Here is a 26107-nt window from a genome sequence, read left to right as displayed (position 1 = left end):
TGAGGAAGGAATGGCTGGAAGAGTTTAGCAGCACCGGCAAGAGGATGTCCCACCCACTGACCATCTCCACCCTCTCAGCCAGCCTCACTCCAACCTAGGACTCTAGACACCTCCTCCTGGGAGACCTCCGCCAACAACACCCTGCCTGCCTCTGGAGCTGCCCCAGCTCTCTCTGGCTAATGAGTAATCCTTTCCTGAGCCCAGGGGTGTCCGTAGTGGTAAAATCACAGTCTGGGAGGGTTTGGACAGAGACAGAATAATTACAAGGCAGCCATGACGAGTCGGGATGCAACGATCTGATTTCTCCTTCTCCCCGCATACACTTGTACATACAACAGGAGCACACGAAATGCGGGACCTGTAGAAAGTGTAAAACACCAGAACTAATCAGGTGACATGCAAGGTTTGTTTACTTGGGGGCTGAAAGTGTGAGGGTCCGGGGGCGAACGCGAAGAAGCAGAGCAGGTCAACAAGAAAGTAATATGAGACCCACGGTAGGAGAGAGGCGGGCTGGAGGCCGGCGAAACCGCACCTTCCAGCAGCCTCCGCGCCAGGCAGGCCACTTCCAGCCTCTCCGCCCTCCTTCGAGGAGGCGGGGCCGAGGGCGTGGCGGAAGCGCCGCAGGGAAGCCTGGGAGCGTGACGTTGTTCCTGTGCGCCGCCTAGCGTCTTGGTCGCGCCGGTTCTTCAGCCTTAGAGCCGTGAAGGTGACAGCGGGAGGTGACCGGCTTGGCCACCGCGATGCTGGCGGCACGGCGGCTGCTCGGCGGGTCTCTCCCAGCTCGAGTATCTGTGCGTTTCAGCGGCGACACGGTGAGGCCCGGCCTGATTCGGGCCAAGGGTGCTCTCGGGCCTGGTCTGTCTGCCGCGCCTCTGCGTGCGCCGTCCCTTGGGTTTGTGGTGCCTTCTGGAGAACCCCTTCATCTCCCCAGCCCGGCAGGAAGGTTGTGGCTCTGGCCTGGGTGTAGAAGGGGAACGGGTCCAAACGGAGATTGACTCCTCCCCCGCCCCCAGCCCTCCGGCTCCTTGGCTTTCCTTATTTAACAGCCTTGCGACCTAGCGGAAAATTTTGCAGGTGGCAAAGCATCCTTGTCCCGTTCTTTCCTCGCCACAGCCTGGCAGAGCATGAAGAGGTCACTGTCCCATTTTAGAGATGTACAAAACAGCTTTGGAGGGACTTGAGTCTCCTCATTCTTCGTTCAGCCCGCTGCTTCCTATATTGGCTTTTAAGGGCATGGGTGTCTGGAAGCCAGGTCCCCTTATCCCTCAGCTGGGGTGCTCCCCACTGGGTCACATGGGATTCCAGACCCCATCTCTCAACAGTTTTTTTCCGGAGCTGCTCTCCCTCCGTCATCTTGTGCCCCAGCCCCAGTGAAACATTTCTTTGCCTTCAGAAAATGCATGTTGTCTGCAGCAGAGATTAGTAATTTAAATCTTTGGCCTAGCCAAGTTTTGATTCAGCAGCACAGCCAGACAAGTAAATAGACATGACATCACACTGGGCTCAGGGATGTAGTATGGTGCTGTGGTTCGGGTGCAGGTTTTGGCCACGGACATTCCTGAATTTAGATTCTATCTGCTGCTTTGGGCTATGTGCCTTTCCATAAGTTCATTTTGCTCTGAGCTTCAGTTTCCTCTTCTGTAAAATGGAGGAAATCATTCTGGTCTCAGAGTTATGAGGATGAAATGGGGTTTTGGATATAAAATGCTTAGCCTAGTGTCTGCTAAACAGGAAGTGCTTACTAAGTGGTGGTAGTAGGTATGATGCTATGAAGGGTTCTGAGGCTTAGACCCCTGCCCTCTCCCCAGCCCAGCCCTCTAATCAGCGGGACCCAAGAATCTGTAGCTTCTGACCCCAGAGCTTTGCTGGGCCTCCTGACCTTCTGTGTCCCCAGACAGCACCCAAGAAAACCTCATTTGGCTCACTGAAGGATGAAGACCGGATCTTCACTAACCTGTATGGCCGCCACGACTGGAGGTAAGATGGTGCCCTTAGCCTGGTGGGTCCCGAGGCAGGGCCTCCTCCTTACTGCCTTCTCTACTCTGTCCAGGCTGAAAGGTGCCCAGAGTCGTGGTGACTGGTACAAGACAAAGGAGATCCTGCTGAAGGGGCCTGACTGGATCCTGGGTGAGGTCAAGACGTCGGGCTTGCGGGGCCGTGGAGGCGCTGGCTTCCCCACTGGCCTTAAATGGAGCTTCATGAATAAGCCCTCAGATGGCAGGTGTGTGTAGGCAGGCAGAAATGGGGTTGCAGGAAAGACCTTGGGGGTGGCTGTGGCTACCTGGGCCTTTGGGCTGTTTCCTTGGAAACTAAGAGTGAATGAAGTAGGAAAACATTACCAGGGCTCAAGTAGGAGGGACTCAGTTCTCTCTGCTCTTCCTCAGGGGAGACTTGAGGGGTAGCAAAATCAACACAAAATTTTGACTCAGGCAGTCTTAACTGATCAATTCCTAGCTCTGCCTTTTAATCATACAGCTTTGGGCAGTCTCCTGGCATTCTTGAACCTCAGTTTTTTTATTTTGTAAATGGATATTGTATTGCTCAGGAATTAAAGGGCTAATGTTCATACAGCTTTTGGCCTGCACTTCGGTCAGCACATAGAAAGCAGACGATAAATGTCAGCTACTTTACCTCCTTTTGGCTCCAGAGATAACAGTGGAGGTTCAGGACACACTCTTTGTGACCAAAAGCAGATTTGGGCTCTTGGGAAACACTAGGAGAGATATTTGGACTGAGCAGAACAAAAAGGTTTTTCCTGTGGTCATAGCCACCGAAATATGAACTAGGCAGTGAGTATCCTGTCATTGGTGGTGAGCAGGCAGAACCCCTGGGAACATGTTGGGAGGACAAAGAGGGATTGCCTGTCATAGGAGACATCTTTGAGGCTTCCTTGGGTGGAGTGGGGTGGCATGTGGTTAAAGGCCCAACCCTGGTGGCCCTGTAGCCTGACTCACTTGCTGATGCCCACAGGCCTAAGTATCTGGTGGTGAATGCAGATGAGGGGGAGCCAGGCACCTGCAAGGACCGGGAGATCATACGCCACGATCCCCACAAGCTGGTGGAAGGCTGCCTAGTTGGGGGCCGAGCCATGGGCGCCCGTGCCGCCTACATCTACATCCGTGGGGAATTCTACAATGAGGCCTCCAATCTGCAGGTGGGCAGGGGGAGGGGCTCAATGTGCACAACTCTGCCCCAATCCCAGGCACAGTTGTTAGATTTTAGCACCTAATTTGTCTGGGGTCGAACTAGGAGAGTGCTGTCCACTCCTGTATGCCTTGTGTCACAAGTGGGACGGGGCCCCCAAAGCCTCCTCCTCTTCCTGTATGTTCCAGAGCCTCAACTTGGGAGGTTGTATGTTCCAGGGCTCCATGACTTCTGGAATAGGGGTAGGCTGGGGAACTCACATGTGGGCATTTTTCCTGTAGAAGGGTTGAGGGGTCATTTCGGTAATTCTCAGCTCGGTGATGCCTGTAGTGATTGGTCCAGGGCCAACACCTCACACCTTTCTCCTAGGCTCCTACACAGCAGCAATGAAGGATGTGGGAATAATACCTGGAACGGTGCCTGGCACATAGTAACATTACATATAAGTGTCAACATTGCATATTTAAAAATAAGCCTCCAGGGTCTTTTCTTTACTACAGAAGCAGTACTTGCTTGTTATAAAGATAGGAAACCACACACACACAAAAGAAAATTATCCCACAGATCCACTACCTAGAGAAACTATTTGCCAGCATTTTCATTATTTCCTTAAAGTCTTTCTTTTAAAGATACACATAGTTGGAGAATTTGTTAAATGTTATTACAAAAGTATGACCCACATTATAAAAATCCCCGTCCCTCTCCCAGAGTGTCCTCTGCTTGTGTCCAGAGGGACGTTTCGCTCTGGACTTTGGTGATGGACTTACTGGCCCTTTACCCCTTCCTCCCACACAGAGTATTCTTGGGTTCTTGGGGACAGTGCCCTCACACCCCTGTCCCACAGGTGGCCATCCGGGAGGCCTATGAGGCTGGTCTGATTGGCAAGAACGCCTGCGGCTCCGGCTACGATTTTGATGTGTTTGTGGTCCGCGGGGCTGGGGCCTACATCTGCGGGGAGGAGACGGCGCTCATTGAGTCCATCGAGGGCAAGCAGGGCAAGCCCCGCCTGAAGCCACCCTTCCCTGCAGATGTGGGTAAGACCTGGCACCTGGCCCGATTCCAGGCCTTGTCCTGTGGAATCTGGTATCTGGCTTCATGTCCCCATTGGTCACTGTTAGGGAATTTCTGAGTTCCTTCTGGACTGGGGGCCAGACACAGAGTAGGGTGGTAACAACTTAGAGGCTCCACTGGTGCCACCTGCGGTCCCTCATCCTGTCTCAGACCCAGGTCAGACACCCAAGTCCTCTTCAGCCCTCCGGGAACAAGGGGCAGGGTGGTGAAAAGGCAGTGCAGCTCCTGCTGGCATCTGGGGCCCAGTGGGGGACAAGAATAACAAAGGGCTGAAAGTGGGGCTCTCTGCCGCAGGAGCAGGACTCTGGACAGACCCCACTGCCAGGAAAGCCGCCCCAACCTGGCCCCACCCGCTGGCAGCCACCAGTTTCTCATCCCATTCCCCTACAGGAGTGTTTGGCTGCCCTACAACCGTGGCCAACGTGGAGACGGTGGCCGTGTCCCCAACTATCTGCCGCCGTGGGGGTGCGTGGTTTGCCAGCTTTGGCCGTGAGCGCAACTCAGGCACCAAACTGTTCAACATCTCTGGCCATGTCAACCACCCTTGCACTGTGGAGGAAGAGATGTCTGTACCACTGAAGGAACTGATTGAGAAGCATGCTGGTGAGCCTGGGGCCAGCTAGTGAGTGAGGGACCAGGGAGTCCATGAGAGAGCAGGGTGGGAGGGCCATAGGAGCCTGGGCTGGGGTGGGGGCTGACATAGGTCCTGGGCTTGGGGCTAGGCAGGTGTGCTGGCCCCAGCCCTGACCATCTATCCTTTTGGGGACTAACTGGGGCCCCAGGGGGTGTCACAGGTGGCTGGGACAACCTCCTTGCTGTGATCCCTGGTGGCTCGTCCACCCCACTGATCCCCAAGTCCGTGTGTGAGACGGTGCTGATGGACTTTGACGCGCTCGTGCAGGCGCAGACGGGCCTGGGCACGGCTGCGGTGATCGTCATGGACCGCTCGGTAAGGGCTGGCCCGTGCTCCCCACCCAGTCCCTGCCTTACGCCAGCCTGGTCAGTAACCCTCTCCTGGGCTTCTTGGAGAACTCTTGGCAGCTCTTGGGTCCCGGTTCCTGTAACCTGAGATAGAGTGAGGTGGGAGAGGAGGGGAGCGGGGTGGGAGAGGAGGGGAGCGAGGCGTCCCTGGGGGAGAATGCCCGTGGGGTCTGGGCAGTGTAGGGTACCCAGGGAGGGTGGAGGAGCCGGCCAGAGTACTGCTGGAATCGGGAGGGTGTGTTGCTGGCGGGTGCTGAGGCTCAGGCCTTGGGTGCCTCCTTATTGTCCTGTCACCCCAGACAGACATTGTGAAAGCCATCGCCCGCCTCATTGAGTTCTACAAGCATGAGAGCTGTGGCCAGTGCACCCCATGCCGTGAGGGTAAGTGCTGAGTAGGCCAGGGGCTTTCTCTGTGGTTCAGCCTGGACCTGGGCTGGGCACAGGACAGGTGGCTTGGGCTCTGGACCCTGAATAAACCGCTGCTGCTTCCCAGCCTGCCATGGCTTCTTTCAGCCCCACCCTCCCCATGACCTGCACCCCTTGAGTTCCGTCCCCCACATCCCCGCTTTGGGAGATCATCGGGCCCTCTCTTGCTGCCACGTCTACAGGTGTGGACTGGATGAACAAAGTGATGGCCCGCTTTGTGAGGGGGGACGCCCGGCCAGCGGAGATCGACTCCCTGTGGGAGATCAGCAAGCAGATAGAGGGTCACACCATTTGTGCTCTGGGCGACGGAGCCGCCTGGCCTGTGCAGGTACTCCTTGCTCTGTTGTGTCACTAGGTGGGGGTACGGAGAGCCCAGGGCACTGGGGGTTCAGACCCTGCTTCACAGTGTCCCCATCCCCACCCCAGGGCCTGATCCGACACTTCCGGCCAGAGCTCGAGGAGCGGATGCAGCGGTTTGCCCAGCAGCACCAGGCCAGGCAAGCCGCTTCTTGAGCCCGCTTTGCTGGTGTCATCTGTCTGAACGGCTGGACAATAAAGCAAGTGCTGCCCACTCTCTCACTGCATCTTCTCCGTGGCCTTGCTCTTCACTCTGCCACTGTGGCCTGTTACCTGTGGAGGCTTATTTCCCAGACAGAGGTGTATGTGTGGGAGGGATAGGTCAGCACAAGGTCCTGTTGTGAATTTACATCTTGGCTTCCTCTGGGTTAGTCTGTCCTAGACCACCCTGAGCATTTGTCCCTCAGTGCAGGAAGCAGGGGTTGGGAGGGGCAAACTGGCCTATGGTCCAGACCTGGGCCTGGCCCAGCACAACCCTCTGCAAGGTGGGAGCAAGAATCGGCCCACTCTGCCCTGTGAGGCGACGGGCAGGGAAAGAACAGGCTGTCTGGTCTGGTTTGGAGGAGAGGTTTATTCTTGCTTCATGATTTGGCAGTGGGGTGAGTTTGAACAGGCAGAAGGAAGGGAGAAATTGACTAGGGGCTGGGCATCGTGGGTGAGGCAGCCCCAGGTCCTCGCAGCTCCATGGACACTGCTGTGGGTCAGTCTAGGGGAGAGGCAGAGAGCAGGGCCAAGCCGGGTGCCCCTACTAGTCGCTGAGCTGGAGGGGCGCACTGTCCAGTGGGTGCCACAGCTCCAGTTGGTGGTTACTGTGGCCCAGGCATTCATGCCAGTGCTGCTGGCACTCCCCACTGGCCTGGCTACTCAGTTGCACCCCGCCTGGGTTGGGGGACAGGTCAGGAGCCATGTGGGAGCCCATTGGGCCCCCAACTCCAGCGACCCCGCATTCCCACTCACCAATGAAATCGTCGGCTGTGCCCAGGTCATAATCCCATACTGATACCAGCAGCGTCTTCTGGGCCAGCTCCTCCCTTGGGCCTGCATAAAAGAATTCCTGCAGGGAAGAGGGCAGAAAGGCAGGAAGGAGGTGGCCTTGGGTTCTTCACAACTTCAGAAACAGACTCAGGCAGGTGAATGGCTCAGATTAGCCAGGACTAGTGCTTTCTGACTGAGGCAGGATGCTGACCTCCCCTTCACCCCCAGCAGCCAGGAGTGCCCCATCGGCCCTGGCCTACCTCGTTGAACTCAGGGTTCAGGGTCTTCTTCCAAACACTGGTCTTGTATTTAGATTTCTTCCCCACATTTGGATGCAGGAAACTGGGAAGGATGGGGTGGGGTTAGGTGTGGCCCTGGAGAGGTTAGCTCCAGAGGGGCTCTAAGGAACCCACCTGCCCACCCCTGTTCACACTTACAGGCGGACAAAGGGGTCCAAGTAGCCGTTGGCGTCCATGGGGGCAAGGTGGGCACAGCGCAGCACACCCACCAGCAGCCCGCCGCGCTGAGAACTGTAGCACAGAGACAGCAGGATGCGCCCGCGGTCCTCCCCAGCTGCCTCCACCTCCACCTCGTCCTGCAGGGGTAGGCTGGGGTCAGCCCCCGGGTGACCCACAGCCCAGCCACCCACCAGTGTGGGCCCGGATGTGGGAACAAAACTGGCTGCAGAGATATTGAGGGCCAGTGATTAGATTTCATGATTCAATTTCCAGAAACAGCCACTGGCTTAGTGCCCTGGAAGGGAAATTCCAGGTCAGCTGTACTCTCCAGGGCCTGAGGAGGGGAGGGGCTTGCCCAGGTCACGCGACCAGTCAGTTCAGTGCATCTCTGTCTGGAGGGGAAGGGAACTGATGTCCCTAAGGGCCACAAACATGCTAGGAACTTCCTAGTGGCCTTCCATTAAGTGCCCATCACCACCCTCCTGTGGGGCAGGTCTCCTGCCTCGGAAGCAGCTCTCAGAGTCTGTTCTCCACCCAAGCACATACAGGTCTCTTCATCTACAAAACCCACCCTCCTCACCCCACCGCCCAGGGGACCAGGTTCTGAATGTCTTTTGCCACACTCAGCCCCTGGTACTTCCAAGAGGACTCAGGGAGGATGCCTGGAAAGAATATGTTTCTCCCACACTTAACATGGAATTTGATTTCCAGAAAGCTCAACCACCTTGCTTGAATTCAGCTCTCAGTAAGGGAGTGCTCTGTGAGCACCCACCATGCACCACGGGGCTGCTGTGTACTGGTCGGGGGTCTGGAACAGGAAGTGCTTGTCGCAGGTGCCCGCCCCACCTGGTGGGACTCACCAGCCTGGCCCTGATTGAGAGCTGCAGCAGCTATGTGTGGCTCCACTAGGGGGCAGGGCAGCAGCACCTGGCCCTTGATCCTGGAGGAGCTGGGGAGGGACCTGCCTCAGCCTTGCCGGTGCTGGGTGCCTGCTGGGCTGCAGGGGTTCTGACCAGGTCTTTGGTTACCCACTGCAGATCCCTTGCAGTCACTTTCACTGCCTCCTGACAAGGGCCTGTCTAGCCCCAGGAATGGCACCCACATTACCCCAAGGGCAGACCTAGCAGCTGTGGGACCTCAGCATGTCCATTCTTTTCCTGCACCTTGACCTGCCCTCCAGCTTGGCCAGATTCCACCAGTTTCAGCCACTGCATCAAGCTGGCCTGTGTCTCTGCTCTTGAGAGCTTTACTTGTGCCAGTGCCCCACTGTTCCTCTGGGTTCCTCCCCTCTCTGCCCAGCCACGAGGGCCTGGCTATTCCCTGGGACCGTGAGTGTGAGAGAGATGGCCTCGGTTTCTCCAAGCTTGCCTGGGCCTAGACGCCTTCCAAGCCCACATCGGCCCCTGCCTGCCACATTTCAGCCTGGGCTGCCCCAGACCTACCTACCCGCCTCCATCCCTGTGTGGGTCCCGCCGTCCTACCTCCTCGTACAGAGACATGCCACATGCTGCATCCAGGCTCTTGGGCCTCTTAGTCTGAAAGAGCAGAGAGCCGGTCACTTTGGCTGGACGCTGCCTGGCTCCCTCCCTGACCCCCTGTCCCACCCTATGCGCCAGCCCCACTCACCAGCCTCCGCTTCTCCAGACACACATTGAAGCTCCTGGCTCGGTTGGGCACCAGCTTCCTCAGGGGCACCTGCAGCTCCCCAAGTGGAGTCGCCCGCCGCCGTTGCCGCAGCCATGGGTCCTCACACATGCACAGCCTGATGGCCACCCAGGTCAGACCTGGCCAGGCAACACACCCCATCCCCGGGTGGGTCCTGCCCCCTTGTAGCCCAGGCCCAATCCTCACCACAGGGTCTTGCGCTGGGCGTCCTGGAGGGTGAAGCCATGATAGGTGAGTGTCTCCTCCCAGACAGGCCCCCTTGTGCCCCGAACCGTGCGTGTCCGCAGCTGGCTGGCCTGAGGACCGGGCAGGGAGGGTCAGAGCCTTCTCAGGCCCCAGGGCCTCACCCTGGCCCCATTCCCGGACCCACTCCCAGCCCCTCTCCCTGACAGGGCCTCTAGGTGCACATCCCAGCAATGGGGAACTCTCTGCCTGATGTCCAGGGGAGGAGGGGCATGGCAGGCCAGGTGGGTGCCCCAGGCCGAGTGTGCAGCCAAGGGGCAGCAGTGGAGGCCTGCAGCTCCCTCTCACCTTGCTGGCCCCTGGCAGCAGATTGGCTTTGACATAGGTGTCCACGGAGCCTGAGGCCGGTGGCTTGAGGCCCTGGGAAGAGAGAGTGGATGTAGGACAGGCCTGTGGCCCAGGCCCAGGGCCCAGGGATGCCAACCCCATCCTCACCTGGGCACGGTGTGCTGTGCAGTGCAGGGTGCTGTTGTCTGCATCAAAAAGGAGCGTGAACTCGAGGGTGCCAAGGGTAGCTAAGGGCAGGTGGCAGGAAGGGTCAGCTTCTGCCTCAACCCCCACCACGGCACCATGACTCCCGCCCTGCCCCTTCCTGGTGGGTGGTGTGGGATGCCCCAGACCCCATCCTGGCTGGGCCCAGTGTCCCCCTTGTCCCCCGCCCCCACTCACTGCTGTCGTCTGAGTCTCCCTCTGGCTCTGGGTCCAGCTGGGGTGTAGAGCAGATGGCGGGGGTCACTGTAGGGCGTGGGTCTGGAGTGTGCAGGGTGGGCTAAGCGAAGGGGTTAAAGTGTGGGAAGTAGTCGGAAATGAGGTGGATGGGCCGGATGGGGCCTGGGCTCACATAGATAGCCATGTGCTCCTGCATGCTCACCCGCCCCCGGCTCGCTGTCCCCCTGCCCGCCATGGGGGCTTGGACGTGGGGGCGGGACTCAGAGGAGCCAGTGCGGACTGGAGATGAGGGGCATGCACCAGGTCAACCAGACAAGGGCAAAGAGGCATCACCGAAGGCGCCCAGGGGGGTTCTGGGCAGCAGCTGGGACCTGAGGACAGAGCGCAAGGTCAAGGCTGGTGGGGTGGGGGGCTCCAGCCCGAAAGGGGGCCCCCTTGCAGTTAGAGTAAGGCCAGCTGGGCTACTTACCGCTCTGAGAGCTCCTCCACCCACTCTGGTGCTCTGGTTCCCTGCTGGCGCTGGGTGTGCGCCTGACTTGAGGTGACCCACAAGAGAGCCAGAGCATGGCTGTTGGGGAGGGGAAGGGGCGGGACTCAGGACCCATCTTCAGGCCCAGGAGACTAGCATCTCCCTGTCCCCCACCCCCAGGGTCCCTTCCCTGGTGTGTGGGCTCAGCCTCCCTCCTCCTCGCCCCCGCTTCCTCCCCACCCCAGCCATTCACACACTGTCAGAGTTATTTTTACCTCCATCATGTGGCCCTGCTCCCAGGTGACTGGGAGGGCCAGACTGGAGGGCCAGAGGTGACACAAGGGGTGTGAGGGGCAGAGGGAGGGGGTGTGGGGAGGAGCGGGTAGGTGAGACAGAGGGGGTGCAGGGGAGGGAGCAGTGGGGAGGTGTGTGGGCAGGGGGAGGGGTGCGGGGCACTTGGGGAAGTGTGGAGGGCACACATGCGCATGGGAAGGTGAGATGGGAGGGCTCACAATCTGGTCCCCTTGTGACTCAAGCTTTTTAAAACAGGAATCAGACCACTTCGCCTCTCTCCCCCTTCCCCAGCTTGGAATAAAATCCTCACCCATCACTGAGGCGTGTCCCCTGGGCACCACACAGCGGGCCTGGAGTGGTGGGCCCTTCGCCCCGTGTCCACATTTCTCCTCTTGGTTTCCTTGAACACTGCAAGCTTTGTGCATGTGCTGCTCCTTCTGCTTCCTCTCTTGCCCTTTGACCTGGCCTGCTCCTGCTTACCTTTGGTCCCAAGGTCGCTCTCTACAGGGAAAAGTGATGGGCTTTTTACCTGTTCAACCTTCCCTCTGTCTCTTCCCCGTGGTCTTGTAGGGGCCACCCCTTCTGTACTCTCAGTCCAGGAGGTTCCCCCTGCTCCCCAGGCCTGTGCCCCAGACCCTGCCAATCAATGAATTCCAAATCTGGCAGCCATGTGACAGGCTCAGGGAAAGGCATGTAACCCAAAGCAGGCCAATAAAGTACCATTGTGGGATAGACTGGCCCAGAAAGAGAAACTCCGTTTTCTGTTGATGGGACGCTGGTACCGTGCTGTCCTAGAGCTGTGGCCCTCTCCTCACCTCTCATCCCTGTGGAGTAGAGGATGCTCCTGAGAGTGAGGCCAATACAGCAGAAAGCACAGAAAGAGAAAGAGCACCCCTAAGCTCCTGGATCCAGCTATGCCTAGCTCTGGAGTTTGTAATTACCATTCCTCTTTTGGCAAAGTCAGCTAGTGAGTGGACTTGTCTTGCCTAATACTGCCCAGTCCACCATGTCAAGGTCCAGACTGCCTACTCCTTCAACTCTCTCATAGAACCCTGGCCTGCATGACTGATATACAATTATATTATTATCTGTGAGTAATTAATGTGCAGTCACATGATTATCTGTATGACCTGGTCTAAGGTCTCCCTCAGTCTGAGCACCCCCAGAAGGCAGAGTAGGATCTGGATGGTGCATAGATGTGGCCGCAGCACAACACCTGGGACATGGTGGGAGCTCAGCATGTTAGAGCTTTGCAGTAACAGGGTCAGGGACGTGGGACAGGGTCAGCCCAGCAAGGAAGAGGGAACAGGTACAGTGGCTAGGAGTTTGGGCTCTGGAGTCAGGGAGGGCCTGGTTCAAATCCCAAATTGAGGTGATCTTGGGTAAGGTGTCTGCCCTGCCTAAGCCCCAGTCTCACCAGCCAGGGACAGAGCCGGCCCCACCTCACAGGGCTGTGGTGAGGGTGAAATAAGAGAAAAGACACCAGGCACCTAGCACACAGTACGTGCTCACAGCAGATGCCCACTGCTGTGGGTGACAGTGTGATTATCCAGAGGCACTCCAGCCAGGAGGCCAGATGTTCCAGGGTGTCTCCCCAAGGTCAGGGTACCAGTGCAGAAGATGCAGTTGCCATGGAGGTGGTAAAGTCTCTTTATTCAGTCCTGGAGTGGAGCTGGCCCCACAGGGCAAAGGCAGGGATTGATCAGGGCCAGACCTTCAGCCCTTGGGCAGCTCAGGGCCAGCCAGGCAAGGCTGGTAGGTGCCAGGTGCCAGCAGCTGCAGGGCGAACTCGGTGATGACGGCTGTGAGCCCCCAAATACGGTGTGGCCCATGCAGGAAGACGGGCAGTGTGTAGCGGAAGTGGCCACCATGGCAGAAGTGGGTATAGCCCTGGTTCTGCGCCTGCAGCAGGTGGGCCAGGGGCAGTGCAAACACTTCATCCACCTGTGGGCAGGAGGCAGCGAGAAGGTAGACAGAGCACTGGCTACTGCAGCTCCCCACCCAGCATTCCGCTACTCACCTCCTCGGGGTTGGGCCTGAGGCTCTGGAGATCCAGCGGGCCCACGCCAGCAAGCACTGGCACCACAGAGGCCTTTGGCTGAGACAAGAGGAGGGCGGGCAGTCAGGGGAGGCGTGGCCTCAGTGGGGCTTTGGGGCTGAGAAGGGGACCTGAAAGGAAGACTTCAGAGGCCTTCAGTGCAGGCCAGGTCCACCTGGCCCCTGCCCTTGGGCTTGCTCAGCCATGCTGACTGACTCAGTTTCACAAAATCCACTAGATGCATTCAGGCCTCTGGGCCTTTGCAGACTGGTCCCTCTACTCAGGACAACCTTCCCTTACTTTCATTACCCTAAAATCTCCCCATTGTCATTCAGTCCCTGCCTACCCTTCAAAGCATTCCCTAACCTTTATCCACCAAGCTGAGCAGAGCTGGCTCACCTGTGGGCATGTGGGGGTGGGCTACCTCCAACCCAGGACCTGAGCCTCAGTAGACCCTGTGAAAGGGGGTAAAATACCCCGACCCCTTCCCGACGGGTTGTGTGAGGACGGAACACAACTGCCAGGCTGGTGTCTGGGGCTCCACCGCACTGCGAGACTGCTGGAGCCCATGACCACTCTCCTTGTCCCCGGGGTCCCTGCTTCTAGCCTAGGGCAAGCACAGTCGGTGCATGGGGTAAGGGCTGGTGGTGGCCTCAGGGCCTGGTGGGCTTACCTGGTCCTGCAAGGGCCGCAGGACACCCCACACATGCTCCTCAGGCACCACAAGGCCCAGCTCCTCACGAGTCTCCCTCAGGGCTGTCTGAACCACATCCCGGTCAGTGGGATCACGCTTGCCACCTGGGAAACTGAACAGGCACAGGGAGCCTGGTTCTTGGGCTGTTGAGGCCATGGAGGGATGGTGGTGGTGGCAGCTGTGGCAGAGGGCTAATGACCCACCTAAATAACGTCTGTCTCTGCCCCTAGTTTGCAGAGAGGGCTGGGCAAGCCACATGACCTCGCCAAGCTCAGTTTACCTCCCTGAGCAACGAGGGTAAGGGAGAGGGGCCCTGGGGCTCAGACACACAAACTCTGCTTATGGTGGCCTTGGTGGAGCTGACATTAACCCTATGATGTCCCCAGTTCCCGCCGGGGGCGGGGCCAGGGCGGGACACGCGGCAGCCCAGCCCCGAGTGCTTCCTGGGCTCTGGACCCGAATCTCTCCAGAGTCACCATAAGAGGGCGCGGTCCTGCCTTTTTAGAAGTGGGACACAGATCTGAGAGGTGTCCCCGTCAGAAGTGGCGCGGGACGCACATCGAAGGATCCGCGCAGCGCCCGGGCAGGAGCTCCTGCGGCGCCAGGTTCGGGGCGAAGGGACGCGGGTCGCTGACTCCTGGCCGCAGTCCGCGGGCGGAGTCGCTCTCCCCGGACCCAGTCTACCGAGGCGGCCATGGAGGCTCAGAGAGGCTTGGTGCCTTGCCCACGACCCTGCAGTCGCCGGGGTTCAAAGGGCTCCTCCAAAAGGGAGAGGATTTCCCGGCCGGTGTACCTGACGTCACCCTTGTGCCTCCCGGCCAGACGGCTGGACCGCAGCGTGTAGAGCAACGCCGGAACCCCGCGCACCGAGCACAGCGGCACGAGTACGGCGGCCGCCGCGGGCCGAGCGCGGAGCCGGGCCGTGGCCCCCGCCAGCAGCCGTCGGCAGCGCCGCTCGCCCTCCGCCGACAGGCAGTCGGAAAGCATGTCCGGCCCAGCACGGCCAGGACAACGAGGGCACCGGGCCGCGCGAGGGAAGGGGCAGTGCGCACACTCCCAGGTCTCTCCGGGATCTGGGCGGGGACCGCGGGAGGAGTCGCCCCGCCCCGTGGTGGCTTCCCAGCGGCGCCGGCCACGCCCACAGACCCCGACCTAGTAAAGGGGGCGGGGCCGGCAGGAGCGAGTGATGGGGCGGGGCCGGAAAAGGCCTGAGCTGCGGGCAGAAGGGCTGGCCTGGGTGGTTCGAAGTGCGTCACCGAGCACGGGAGTCGGGGTGTCTGGCCGTTGAGGCCCCGCCGGGCCCCGTGTTCCTTCTCGCCCGAGGTATACGGGACCTCAAAGGAAGTGCGCCAGATGTTCGGAGTCGGCGTTTAGTGGGGGGTCTATGAGACCCCACCAGGAGGCCGAGCCGCCCTGGGAGTCCCTTGCCCTCCCCACGCTCCAGGCCTTCTCCCTTGGTTCCTCTGGGTGGTGCGCGCCGCTCCCTCTCGCCCCAAGGGACTCACTTCAGCCCCAGGCCTTCGCCTTGCTTTTCCCACCGCCGGGAGCTCATTTTTTTTCCGCCTCTGCAGTTTTTACTCCCATAGGTGTTGGTTCAAATGTCACTTTCTCTAGAAGCTCTCCTGCCTTGAGTCTTGATCGGATTCTCAAACTCCCCCCCACCCCTTGACCCTTGGAGTCACTGCCTATGGTGCTCTGCACCTCTTTGTAAAACTCTGACCCCTCCAGGCACCAGGCGACCCTCGCTTTGGGCATAACATCTAAACATGGAATGGCAGGTGTCCCATGCTTTGCTTCCACTTTGAACAGGTGCCTCCCTGAGCTGTGGTGGCGGTCCTCATTGGGGCACACAGGCAGAGAGCAGGAACACAGCCTCCCTCACAGCTTGTATCCCCACGTTGACTATCACTCTGTGCTCCCAGGGATCCCAACAGCACTGGGCAGAGCTTTGAGATATCTGCAGGCCACACTCGGGTGTGGGCATTCCTGAGTCCCTCCACCTTGACCTCTGAGGACAGAAGTGCTCTGACCACTCATGCCAAATGATTTAATGTTGGGGGGAAAAGAGAGGTAAAGCAGGGCTTGGAAGAGTCACCCCCAAGGCAGAAGGGGGCAGGTTGTGAGGTAGGGGGCCTGGTTCCAAGCCTGGCACCAGCTCAGCCTTGTTGTGACTTTGGGCAGGTAGCTTCCCTCTCTGGGTTTCCACCTGCCCTGCTCTCTCCAAGTGAGGGGAAGGGGGTCTCTGCAGAGGTGAGTCTGGGGTCCAGGGTAAGAGGACTCTGTTCACAGGGCCCCCACCATTACTGTGGGTCCTGGCCAGCCCCTGGGCACACAGCGGTGGAGGGGAGGAGCCCCAGCCCAGCTGGGAGGGGCACCCCCTGACCCCTGTCATCCTGAATATTGGGGATGGGGTATGGTGTTGGCCGGGCCCTTGGGATTCGGAGGCGGCTTGAGGCTCCACGGTACAGGCCCTGGTAGTTGAGGGGCCGGTAGATGGCTGGGGCCAGGAGAGCCTCAGGGGGAGCCAGCAGCTGATGGTGGAGCCTGGCAGGGGTCCTGGAGGTGAAGGCTGGAGCTTTGTTGGGGTCTAGGGAGGAAATGGTCTGAGTGGACCCCAGACCTCCCCTCACACCCTCAGCCTGCCTGTCCCCTTTCCTGCTCCTCCCATCCCAAGTTGCCCACCTCTTAGTCTTTGCTCTTTCTCTTCTATATTCCAGAGATTTCTTCCCCACCTTCTCCCTCTGTCCAAACCCTTCCCAGTCCTCCAAGCCCCAGCTTGGGAACCACCTCCTCCAGGAAGCCTACGTGACCCTCCTTCCCTCTGCTCTCAGCACCTTATCACTGCCCTGGTCTTTCTGCTCTGGGTCCCACATTGTCTCCAAAATCTCTGCCTCCCCGTCTCTGTTCACACAGATGCCCAGTGAGCTTGCTGAACATGCTGAAACCCCTTCCTGGAGGCCTGGTGGCCCTGTCCCCTCACTTCCTGCCCACAGTGCCGGCTCTCGTCCCACTGTGCCTGTGGCCTGGGGGCTGACCTTTCTCCTGCTCTGGAGAGCCCTTCAGCAGGCAAGGGCTGAGGCTGCTGCGACTCTGGGTTGGGACGCTGAGCAGGGGCCTTGGAGATACAGTCCTGAAGGTGTGGCAAGCAGGAATGGGGGCAGGGGTCAAGGTGGAGAACCTAGGCCAAGGGTCATGGTCAGAGTCAGACAGTGGGATCCCAGGACAAGCCAGTGGATGAGACCCTGAAAGAGGGTCAGGAGCCAAAGCCTTAGGAGATGCCTGGGGTGAGGGGATGGGTTAGGGCAGGTGGGCAGGGTTGGCCGGGGCCAGACAGTACCAGGAGTCCGGGTCACTCTCCCTAAAGCCCTTGGCAAAAGGGTTGCTGGCAATTTTCAGCTGAGTGATCTGCAGGGGAGAAACTGTAGTTATGAGCCAGCTCTGAGCTGGGGAAAGGCTGTGGGGCCCCAGGCTCAGCCACCCTCTCCTCCCAGGACCCCCCAATCTGGAGGAACCACAGAACCAGTGAGCGTGAAGGCAGGGGAATGACTGTGGACAGATACCCACTGAGTCCCAGGGAGGGAGGGGAGGACAGGGGTCTGTATGCAGGAGGGGCCTAAGAGCCTGGGGCCTTAGTCTCCCCGCTGTGAAATGGGCTGGCAGCTGCCTCATGAGCTGTGGCCTGACCCACCCGATGGTTCTGATATGCTGTCACAGCCGTGAACTGGGTCTCCGTGAAGACAAAGGACTTAAAGTTCTCCTGGGCATAGCGCTCACTGTCTTTGCGTGGGTCCACGAAGACCACGTGGAAGCGGGGCTGGTAGCGGTGCATAGAGTTGAGGATGATCTGTGGGGGGTGCGGAAGTGGGTGTGCAGGGGTGGGGCGCAGCCACAAACCCTCACTGAGGCTGAAGCCCTTTTCCCCCCGGGAAAAGGCAGCCCTGAGCCCGCAGCCCATCTTGAAATGGTGGTGCCGGGTCTGGGCTTGAGAGACTGCAGTTCTTAGTCAAAGGCCCCTTTGTGTCTGAGCATCCTTACTGCTTGGCCTTCCCTCATTCCCATGTCCCAGCTGTCACAGAATTATCCGGGACCTGACCACCTCTCCCACCCACTGCATCCACCCCTCCCGGCCACCATCATCTTTCTCCTGGGTTTCCTCAGCTGCCTCCTGGCTGTGCTCCTCGCCTCCACCGGGTGCCTCTGCCCGTTCCCCACATAGCATCCCCAGTGAGCAGCTCAGAACCCTCCTGTGACTCCTGCCCCATGCAGAGTAAAGACCAAAATCCTCTCTGGAGCCAACTGGCCCTGCAGATCAGCCCTGGCCGCCCCTGGGATCCCTTTCCCGCCTATTGCCCCTCCGTGGTCCACTCCAGCCACACAGGAGCCTCCTCGAAGCTCCCAAAGTCCCCAACATTCTCTAGCCTCAGGGCCTTTGCACTTGCTGTTCCCTCTGCCTGCAACAGCTCCCCCTTCTATACGCATGGGCTTCTTCCTCCACTTCCTTCGGATCTCTCTTCAGATATCCCTTGAGCCCCGTGAACTGAACAGCCACCTCCGTCTCAGCCCCCTCTCTGTTTCCTTTTTCTCCTGGCATTTATCACCACCTGAGACATCTGGATTCTTATCATCTGCTCCCTACCCCAGGAGGGGAGTCCCGTGAGGGCAGGGGTCTTTGACAGAGTGTCAGCAGTGCTGTGTTCCTACCTGTCCGGGCAGTCCCCTCTGCTCTCCAGCCCCTGGCCAGGTGAACTTGGCCCCCCGCCTTGGCATCAGACTCAGGCAGGGGTGCTGGGAACTAAGGTCATCAGGCACCAAAGGCCTTCGGGCTTCATCACAATCAGGCCCCAGTGTCCCCTGCCCTGGCCCAACCCCTCCCCACTGTGGCCCGGGCCTCACGTGGCCGTTGTCATCCAGCAGGTTGTTGGTCAGCTTGAGCTTGTCAAAGGACACAATCTGGCGCATCCACTGTGCACCCTTGGCCGGTGAGTCGGGGTGGAAGTGCACACGACCAGGCGTGGCTGGGTCCGCCTTGCCTGCCACCAGCCAGGCTGAGCTGTGGAAGGCGTACCTGGGGACAGAGCAAGATGGCGAGGGTGCCCCGACTGCACCCTACGACATCTCATCTGCTGCTGCCCCTATGTAGAGCCAAGACTGATGAGGCGACAGGGCCGTCCTTGTCCCCATCACTGCCCAGGCACCAACTCCATCTGCACATGGGGAACCGGAGGCTCCAAGAGTGCTGTGCAGCTCTGGGTTCCCCATGGCTCCACCCGCTGCCCAGGGCTAACCCACCCTGCCTACCCAGGCTCACCCACTGCCCACTTCAGACTGGGGCTGCCCTGAGCTGCCCACCATCAGGCTCCCCACTGCTGCTCCAGGATAGGCCTCCCTGACACTGCTCCGCCCGGCCCCTGCCTCCCCCAGGTGCAGGTAGGGGTCTACCTTCCCATCTCAGCACCTGAGGTCTGAGCTGCATCCCCCGGCCATCCCCCAGACCTGTATCTCTTGTCGTCCAAAGGCACAAAATCCATGAGCAGCGCATAGTCAGCCAGAGTGTCCATGCCCAGAATCTTCACCTGGAAGGTGGGGAACATCCTCCTGCAGGAGGGGGCGCTCAGCTGCCAGAATCTGGCTCCACCCTGGCCCCCGCCCCCACCACACACACCCCCTCTACTCATACCTGCCTGCCTTGGTGACTATCATCTCTGTGCCCAGCTGGTTGAACTCCTCCCACAAAGCCTTCATCTCCAGCCGGACTGTCACGCTCGACACATGTGGGTTCTTGGGGCCCTGCCCAATGGGCTCAGCCACCGCCTGGACCCCTGCAGAGCCAGTGGAAGAGTCTGATGGTAACAGGGAGTCCAGCTGGGGCTCCCAGCTGGGGCTAATCGTGGGCAGGGTGTAGGTCTCCGAGGGGGCAAATACCCTGAGGCCAGCAGAGAGGAAAGCTGGGGAGAGAAGATAGAATGTGGGCTCTTGTTCACCTCACCCACCCCCACTCCACCCAGCCAGCCTTCATCTTTCAGGCTGCACCTAGAAGCCTCTTCCTCCAGGAAGCCCTCCCTGACTGCCAGGCCTGTGTTCCCACAGGATGCCCAACTCAGCATTACTTCATGAGGTAAATGCTCGCTTAAAGCTCAGGGAGGCCAGAGACAGAGACTGTCTGGCTCCCCAGGGAATCTTTGAGCCATCAAGAGGCCATGTGGACTTGAGCAAATTGTTTTACCTCCCTGAGCCTCAGTTTCCACATCTGTCACAGGGGTTCTTAATATCTGCCTTACAGGGCTGATGTGAGGATTTGTGAGGACACACAGCAACCCTGGCACACAGTAGGCCCTGCATAAAGGACATCTGTTATGGATGAGGGGACATGTGGGGTCATGGGGTTGGGGGTGGGGGTGTTTCTCAGCTCTGTGGGGACCCGGCTGCCTGGTGCAGCTTAAGAACACTGAGCTGATAGGGATCCCCAAATTACCACGAATGACTCTCACCCACCTCTGACCCCGAGAACCCGCCCAAATCCTGCCTCCAGAAGCAAGTTCTAACACCTTTCTGCTCTGGCCTCCTCATTTTTTTTCTAAAGAGCCCATCTTTTGATCTGCAATCCTGGCATAAGCCTTGACCAAAAACTGCTGCACTCTAACTTTCTGATTAAAAAGAAATCCTACCTACAATGAAATACTATTTTATACTCTCAAGGATGCCTATTACCAAAAACAAAACAATAATGAAAACAAAAAATGAAAAATTACAAGTGTTGGCGGGGATGTGGAGACATTGGAACCTTTGTGCTTTGCTGGTGGAATATAAAATGGTGTAGCTGCTGTGGAAAAGGCTGGCGGTTCCTCAGAACATTAAAGATAGAAATACCATGTGATCCACCAATTCCATTTTTAAGTATAAACCCAAAGAATCAAGAGCAAAGGCCTGAACAGATCTGTGTACCTGTGTTCATAGCAGCATTGTTCACAATAGCTAAAATGTAGAATGAACCCAAGTGTCCATTGCTGAATGAATGGATGAGCAGAATGTGTCTATACAGACAATGAAATATTATTATCCAGCCTTTAAAAGGGAGGAAAGTGTGGTACAGGCTACAATACGGATGAACCTTGAGGATGTTATGCCAAGTGAAACAAGCCAGTCACAAAAGGACAAATATTATATGATTCCACTCATAGGAGGTATCCAGAGTAGTCAAATTCATAGAAAGTAGGATGGTGGGGGCCAGGGGCACGGGGAGGGGGAATGGAGATTTAATGTTTAAAGGGGACAGAGTTTCAGTTTTACAAGATGCAAAAAGTTCTGGAGATGGATGGTGGTGATGATTGCACAACAATATGAATGTGCTTAAAGCCACTGAACACTTAAAGATGGTTAAAATGGTCATTTTTATGTTATGTGTATTTTAATACAATTAAAAATTTGGGGGGGCAGAGGGAGATAATTAGGCTTATTTATTTATTTATTTTTAGAGGAGGTACTGAGGATTGAGCCCAGGACCTCATGCGTGCTAAGCACGCACTCTACTGCTTGAGCTGTACCCTCCCCCCTTAAAAATTTTAAACTAGAATAAGCATCCTGAAAACCAGAGCATTAGTTTTAGCAGCACCATAAGAGGCAGAAGACCTGGTAAAACCATGAGATCCCCTGGGCAGAGGCAGAATGTTGGGACTGGAGGGATGGATGGTCAGACAGCCGGGTGGAGGGAGACTCCTGGAATGGTGGAACGTGTAATGTGCTCCCAGGCGGGAAGCAGCTGGCTAGAGCCAGTGCATAGTGGGTACCTGGTGAGAGTGGGGCCCAAGGCCTGTGGTCCCTCCCATCCTTAGCAGCCCTAAAAGCCACGTTGAGAAGTGGCACCTCACTAAAGCCCCTGGAGTCTAGAGGTGGGTGTGTTTCACTGAGAGAGGATGGACCATCTCAGGTTTAAATCCCCCAGAGGGGCATGAAGGGCGGATAAGCTGGTGTCCCCCACCACCTGGACTGGCCATCAGATGGGCAACTGCCCATCACTCAGCTGTCCCGCAGAGGCAGGTACATCATGCAGGTAACTGATGCCAGCCCCCGGGGTCCACGGTGGTGGGTCCCAAGGTGGGGAGGCTCATATGCTTTGCTGGGCCTGGGGACTTCGCAGGCTGCTCACTGGCTCCCAAGTCTTCTATGAGCCCATGCCCTGCCCATCCCGGTCCACAGGCAGCCCCTCAGCACCCTCAGTAACTCTGGGGAGGAGCCTGTCCTCTGCCCAGTTCCTTGAGAAGCCAGCACCTCTTGGGTTCAGGAGTTGACAGTTTCCCACAGGCACAGAGTGAGATCTGGAGAGGAAGTTACCCAGCCCCTGACTTTGATACACAGGGGTGAGGCCCAGAGAGGGGTGGGGACAGGCCCAAGGTCGCCCACGCCTGAGAAGGCCTTCACCTCCCAGAATGGCTCTGTTCCCCTCCCTGTCAGCACCCCCATGGTTACACCTGAGTGACCGGCAGCCCCTTGACTCCGCCCTGGCAGGATCTGAGGCCTCAGCCTGGGGTGCCCCTGCCCCATTCTCTTGCCCAGGGCCTGAGTCCAGTGGGGTTTCCTTGGTCTCCATGCTCAGTCCCTGCCCTGCCCCACTCACTCGGAGTCCACGCATGGGGCCGCCTTAGTTGTTCACGCCTTACCTGCCATGGGGACAGCCTGGACTTCCAGCTCCTGGAGAAGCGCTGCTCAGCTGGAGCCCCTGCCTGCCAGGACCGGGATCAGCCTCTCCTGGTCTCCTGGTCCATTCGGCAGTCCAGCTCAGCTCTCAGGCCCTCACTCAGTCTCCAGTCTCCTGGCAGGACTGTCCTTCCCTCCTCGATCACCCAGGTCTTGGTTCTCCACTGGAGCCAGGCACCTGGTCTCTGCAGGTGGGACCCTGGTTCTGAGGGCCCCTTCTCCAAGCCACTCAGAGTGGACTGTGTGAGGCTGCTGGCTCGGCTCGTCCAGCTCCAGGCACGATGCTGTGCGGGAGGAGGGCAGGTGGGAAGGCTCTGATGTGGCAAAGCCTCCTCTCCCCCTCCCGGTCTCCCTCCTGTCTTCCTCCCTTCCCCAGCTAGGAGCCCCCCAGCCATTCCTGATCAATGGGCCCAGGCGCAGGGCGGGGGCCCATCTTGAGGATGGGCTGGGCGATCCACAGGGGCCCAGGCCTGGCTGACTGGAGGGGCTGCGGCTGACAAGGCTTCAGGGAGGGGGGTGCGGGCCGCAGCAGTAGCAGGAGAAAGGAGAGCTGAATGATCAAGGCAGTGCCCTCTCACCAGGACCCAGACCCCTGACCTGAGTGGTGTGGAATCATGGGGAAACTTGAGCAGGAAAGGCAAGGGGGCAACAGCCACAAGTACAAGCAGAGGCGGAGCCCCCGGGCTGGGTGGCAGGAAGCCCGTCCTCCAGACAGCTTGGCCCGATGAACTGTGCTACGCTAGCAGGTCCCTACTAGTCCCCATGCCTCAGTTTCCCCAACTGAACTAACTGCATAATTGCTTCTGCCTGGGATGGGCTGGCCCAGCCTGGGGAGCAATAAGCTGTCCCCATCCTGGTTGACAGTGCCTACATAGTCTCCACGGGGTAGGGGGCTGGCCCAGGTCAGAGGTCCCTGGGACATGCCTGCTCTGCCTGCAGGTCTGTCTGTTCTGTTCAGCCTGACCAGGCCCCTCCCCAGGTTGCCCTTGCTTGTTTGGCGCTGGGTATTCAGGGAACACACAGATCACCGATCAGGAAGGCAGAGGCGAGGGATCCCCCAAAGCTAGTTGCTGCCATATGGCCCAAGGAGGGTCATCAGGCTACATCCCCAGGTAGCCTACTCCAGGAGGGAGCACTTCAGCCTAGCCCCCGGGTGGGAGCACCAGGCGAGAGCATGCCAGGCTGGACTGGGCATGCTCTACTGGCGTCCCCAAAGTCGGCTGGACCCCCTAAACCTCCTCCAGAGTCTGGCACTGGGGAAATGGGGTTGGCAGAGGCCCATACCTAAGAGGGGGCACAGAGTGACACTCCAGCCCCTCCCAGAAGTGTATATCAGGGGGCAGACCTCTCCCCCTTCAGCTAGGGGAGGCCTGCTGCTTCAGTCCCCTGGGCCCGAGACTCCTGCCTGCCCAGCTGGGAGGAATCCCGCAGGGAGAGTGTGGACTGACCCCCAGCCCAGACCCACGCCCAGTTGTGGGAAGAAGGTGATGCCAACTCTGGGGTTTGCTGTTGGGCAAGATGGGGGGCAGTTCTCTGCGCTTGTGATGGAAGGTCCCATTGGCTCCCAGGGGCCACCCAGTGAGGTGTGGCCAGGCTATCCTGTCCCAGGATCCACAGTGGGGCAGGCGGGAAATGGGAGAGATGATGGAGAACTGGGGGGATCCGCACCGGTCCTGGTGGCTCCCCCTCAGCCAGGACTCCCAGGGGCCCAGGGTTCTATTGGCTCCTGATGTGTGTGTGTGTGTGTGTGTGTGTGTGTGTGTGTGCGCGCGTGCGCGCGCACGCGCGCATGTGCACACGTGTGTTTGAACATGCCATTGGTCTGTGTGATGAGAACCCTCCCATGTGTACATAAGTACACTGACATCACTGACATTCCAACCCACATGCACACACAAACTCAAGGCCGGATGACCCGCCACCACTCATGTGCACATGTGCACAAGCTCCTGTGTGCACAGAAACACAGGCTTTCTCTTACACGCACACACACACCACAAGAACCATGCACAGAGGCATACCTCCCTCTACAGCCTCCTCTCCAGCTGGCTTGCCCTTCCTGCCGGAGGCGCCTGCTGGCCCCCTGCCCTCTCATCCATCTTGCCTGCCAGCCTGTCCCTCGTGCCCCCATATCCTTCACACCTTCTCATCTTGCTGCTCAATAGCAGGAGGCAGTGTGGCAGCCGTGGCCGCAGGGAGATGGATGGGCCAGGCGGGGGTGTAGAGGGGCCAGGGAGTGATGCCTGGAGAGGATGGAGCTCTGGGCCCCACCAGCCCCAGTGTCAGGCAGGAGTGATGCTGCCAGGCTCCAGTGGGTGTGGAAAGTGTGAGGCTGAGTCCAGGTCCTGACTCGCCCTGTCCAGTTCAGCCCTGCCATGGACACCCTGCAGAGAGTGCCTGGATTGGGACTGAGGGGATCCCAGCAGCAGACCCTGTGCCCACTCCCTCCCTGACACTGACGTGCAGTGTCCTGGTGATGGAGGAGTCTCAGCCTCCCTGGTAGGACTCCCGCCTACCCTACCTGTACCGCCTACTTGTGTCCCTGTGCCTGGAGGGGCTGTCCTGGGTGGGGAGAGCCTTGGGGAGCTGTACTTTTTCCTGGCCTTGACTCCCCCTGAGCCCTCATAGGCATTGAGCTCATTACACACCTGGAAATGCACATCTGGGCTGTGCACTCAGCCACATGTGGATCCCCCAGAATGCCCAAGGTACTGAGGCTCTCAGAAACACATGTATGTACAGACACTCGCACCTACATAGAGCACCTAGGCATGGACATCCACACACGTGTGCACATACTTCTGCCCTCCCAGATCGACTCTCTGGCCCTGGAAATGTAGTGGAGTTGGAACCCTCCTCTGGGTCATGGTCTCCCCTAGAAGACCCTCTGCTGGCCCTAGGACCGTCTTTCTCCAAGCCCCGCTCCCTCCCCCCAGCACACACCACGGGATCTTCCTCCTGGGCACTGATGAAAAAGCGTGGGCACAGAGACAGCCACAACTCGCCCCGGGACACAGCATGTCCAAGACCACCCTGAGCCAGACCTGCCCTAGATCTGAGGTTGAGGTGGGAAGCCCCATAAAAAGACCGGCAGGACCCCCCAGCAGGGCCACTACTCTCCTGCCAGCACCATCCGGTTCCCTGGCCCAGAGGCTCTATCTCTTTTTGCCTCTGAAAGGGCTTACTTCTAGGAAAGTGGAACTTATCCGTAAAATTCTATTGGTTCCCTGAGCTAACTCCTGATTGGTTATTTCCTTCACTCCTGATTGGTTATTTCTCTAACTTCTGATTGGTCCGTTTGTAGTACTTTATTTGCATGGAGCTCACTCCTGATTGTTTCTCTCCCTCCTGATTGGTCCATTTCTACAAAGCTTGTTCCTAATTAGTCAACATTTGTTATACCTTATTTGCATATGATGTTGCAAACTGTAAACTGGCAGCCTATAAAAGCCTGTGTAAATCTACACAGGGGGTCCAGAGCTTGGAGTGTTAACTTCTCTGGGCCTGCTGGCATAATAAATCTGAGTTCTCCAAATCTCTGAGTGCTGTTTGGTGTCTCGCTGGGATCCAGGTTGCTGTCACAACTGAGCTGTAACACGTTTTTCTACAACAAGGTCACAGAAGGGCCATGAAGGACAGGACACAAACTGTGGTGTCCCCTTCACCATAATGTTGTTACCAGTAATATAACACATCAAAATAAAATATGTAGCTATAATAAGAGCACAAAAAAAAAAAAAAGTCCAACCAAATTCTGATTTTCCTCACCATTGTTATTTGGTCCTTTAAAAAGGACCAGATTTTTGAAATACCTAAATCTTCCAACTATTTCTCTCTCTTTTGTGCCCATGCTTTGTTGTGCCCTCGGCTGGGGGTTCTGCTTGCCCTGGGAATGAGACCATGGCTGCCCCTCTCAGGGAGGGACAGGGCTG

General features: G+C 58.3%; 4 protein-coding genes across 12 annotated transcripts; 1 reads left to right on the top strand and 3 right to left on the bottom strand.

Moving 5' to 3' along the window:
* The first annotated feature begins 643 nt into the window (after nt 1-643).
* NDUFV1 (NADH:ubiquinone oxidoreductase core subunit V1) lies at nt 644-6206 on the top strand. The gene is made up of 10 exons (XM_010956740.3): nt 644-812; nt 1895-1977; nt 2051-2221; nt 2971-3154; nt 3989-4178; nt 4606-4818; nt 4998-5164; nt 5496-5577; nt 5805-5950; nt 6049-6206. The coding sequence occupies exons 1-10, from the start codon at nt 741-743 to the stop codon at nt 6133-6135; spliced, it is 1395 nt and encodes a 464-aa protein (XP_010955042.2). The 5' UTR covers nt 644-740; the 3' UTR covers nt 6136-6206.
* Nucleotides 6207-6530: 324 nt separating this feature from the next.
* Nucleotides 6531-12403, bottom strand: LOC105070349 (double C2-like domain-containing protein gamma). Of its 9 annotated transcripts, none has more exons than XM_045517915.2 (14): nt 12243-12381; nt 11473-11576; nt 11063-11253; nt 10459-10557; nt 10192-10360; nt 9990-10089; nt 9756-9835; nt 9609-9680; nt 9264-9373; nt 9039-9174; nt 8894-8947; nt 7392-7549; nt 7215-7296; nt 6531-7033 (listed from the first exon to the last, which is right to left on the bottom strand). In XM_045517915.2, exons 5-14 carry the CDS (start codon nt 10222-10224, stop codon nt 6728-6730), a joined length of 1131 nt encoding a protein of 376 aa, XP_045373871.2. In that variant the 5' UTR covers nt 10225-10360; nt 10459-10557; nt 11063-11253; nt 11473-11576; nt 12243-12381; the 3' UTR covers nt 6531-6727. The 9 variants fall into 9 exon arrangements, 8 of the variants coding, with proteins under 8 accessions (XP_045373871.2, XP_045373872.2, XP_074227730.1 ...); XM_045517916.2 differs by having other exon boundaries at nt 9756-9793; XM_074371629.1 differs by lacking the exons at nt 9990-10089; nt 10192-10360 and having other exon boundaries at nt 6531-6858; nt 6937-7017.
* NUDT8 (nudix hydrolase 8) lies at nt 12385-14572 on the bottom strand. Its single transcript, XM_010956741.3, has 4 exons — nt 14278-14572; nt 13464-13596; nt 12773-12850; nt 12385-12696 (listed from the first exon to the last, which is right to left on the bottom strand). Exons 1-4 carry the CDS (start codon nt 14469-14471, stop codon nt 12469-12471), a joined length of 633 nt encoding a protein of 210 aa, XP_010955043.3. The 5' UTR covers nt 14472-14572; the 3' UTR covers nt 12385-12468.
* A 104-nt stretch (nt 14573-14676) lies between these two features.
* On the bottom strand, nt 14677-22145 carry TBX10 (T-box transcription factor 10). The gene is made up of 8 exons (XM_074372981.1): nt 22139-22145; nt 19162-19456; nt 18978-19079; nt 18378-18549; nt 17173-17328; nt 16822-16889; nt 16520-16614; nt 14677-16071 (listed from the first exon to the last, which is right to left on the bottom strand). Exons 1-8 carry the CDS (start codon nt 22143-22145, stop codon nt 15785-15787), a joined length of 1182 nt encoding a protein of 393 aa, XP_074229082.1. The 3' UTR covers nt 14677-15784.
* Nucleotides 22146-26107: the final 3962 nt, after the last annotated feature.

This window comes from Camelus bactrianus, chromosome 10 (assembly GCF_048773025.1).
Source record: "Camelus bactrianus isolate YW-2024 breed Bactrian camel chromosome 10, ASM4877302v1, whole genome shotgun sequence".
In the NCBI taxonomy this organism is placed as follows: Eukaryota; Metazoa; Chordata; class Mammalia; order Artiodactyla; family Camelidae; genus Camelus; species Camelus bactrianus.
Note: the sequence above shows the minus strand (reverse complement) of the source record. Positions and strands in the feature narration are given on the sequence as shown.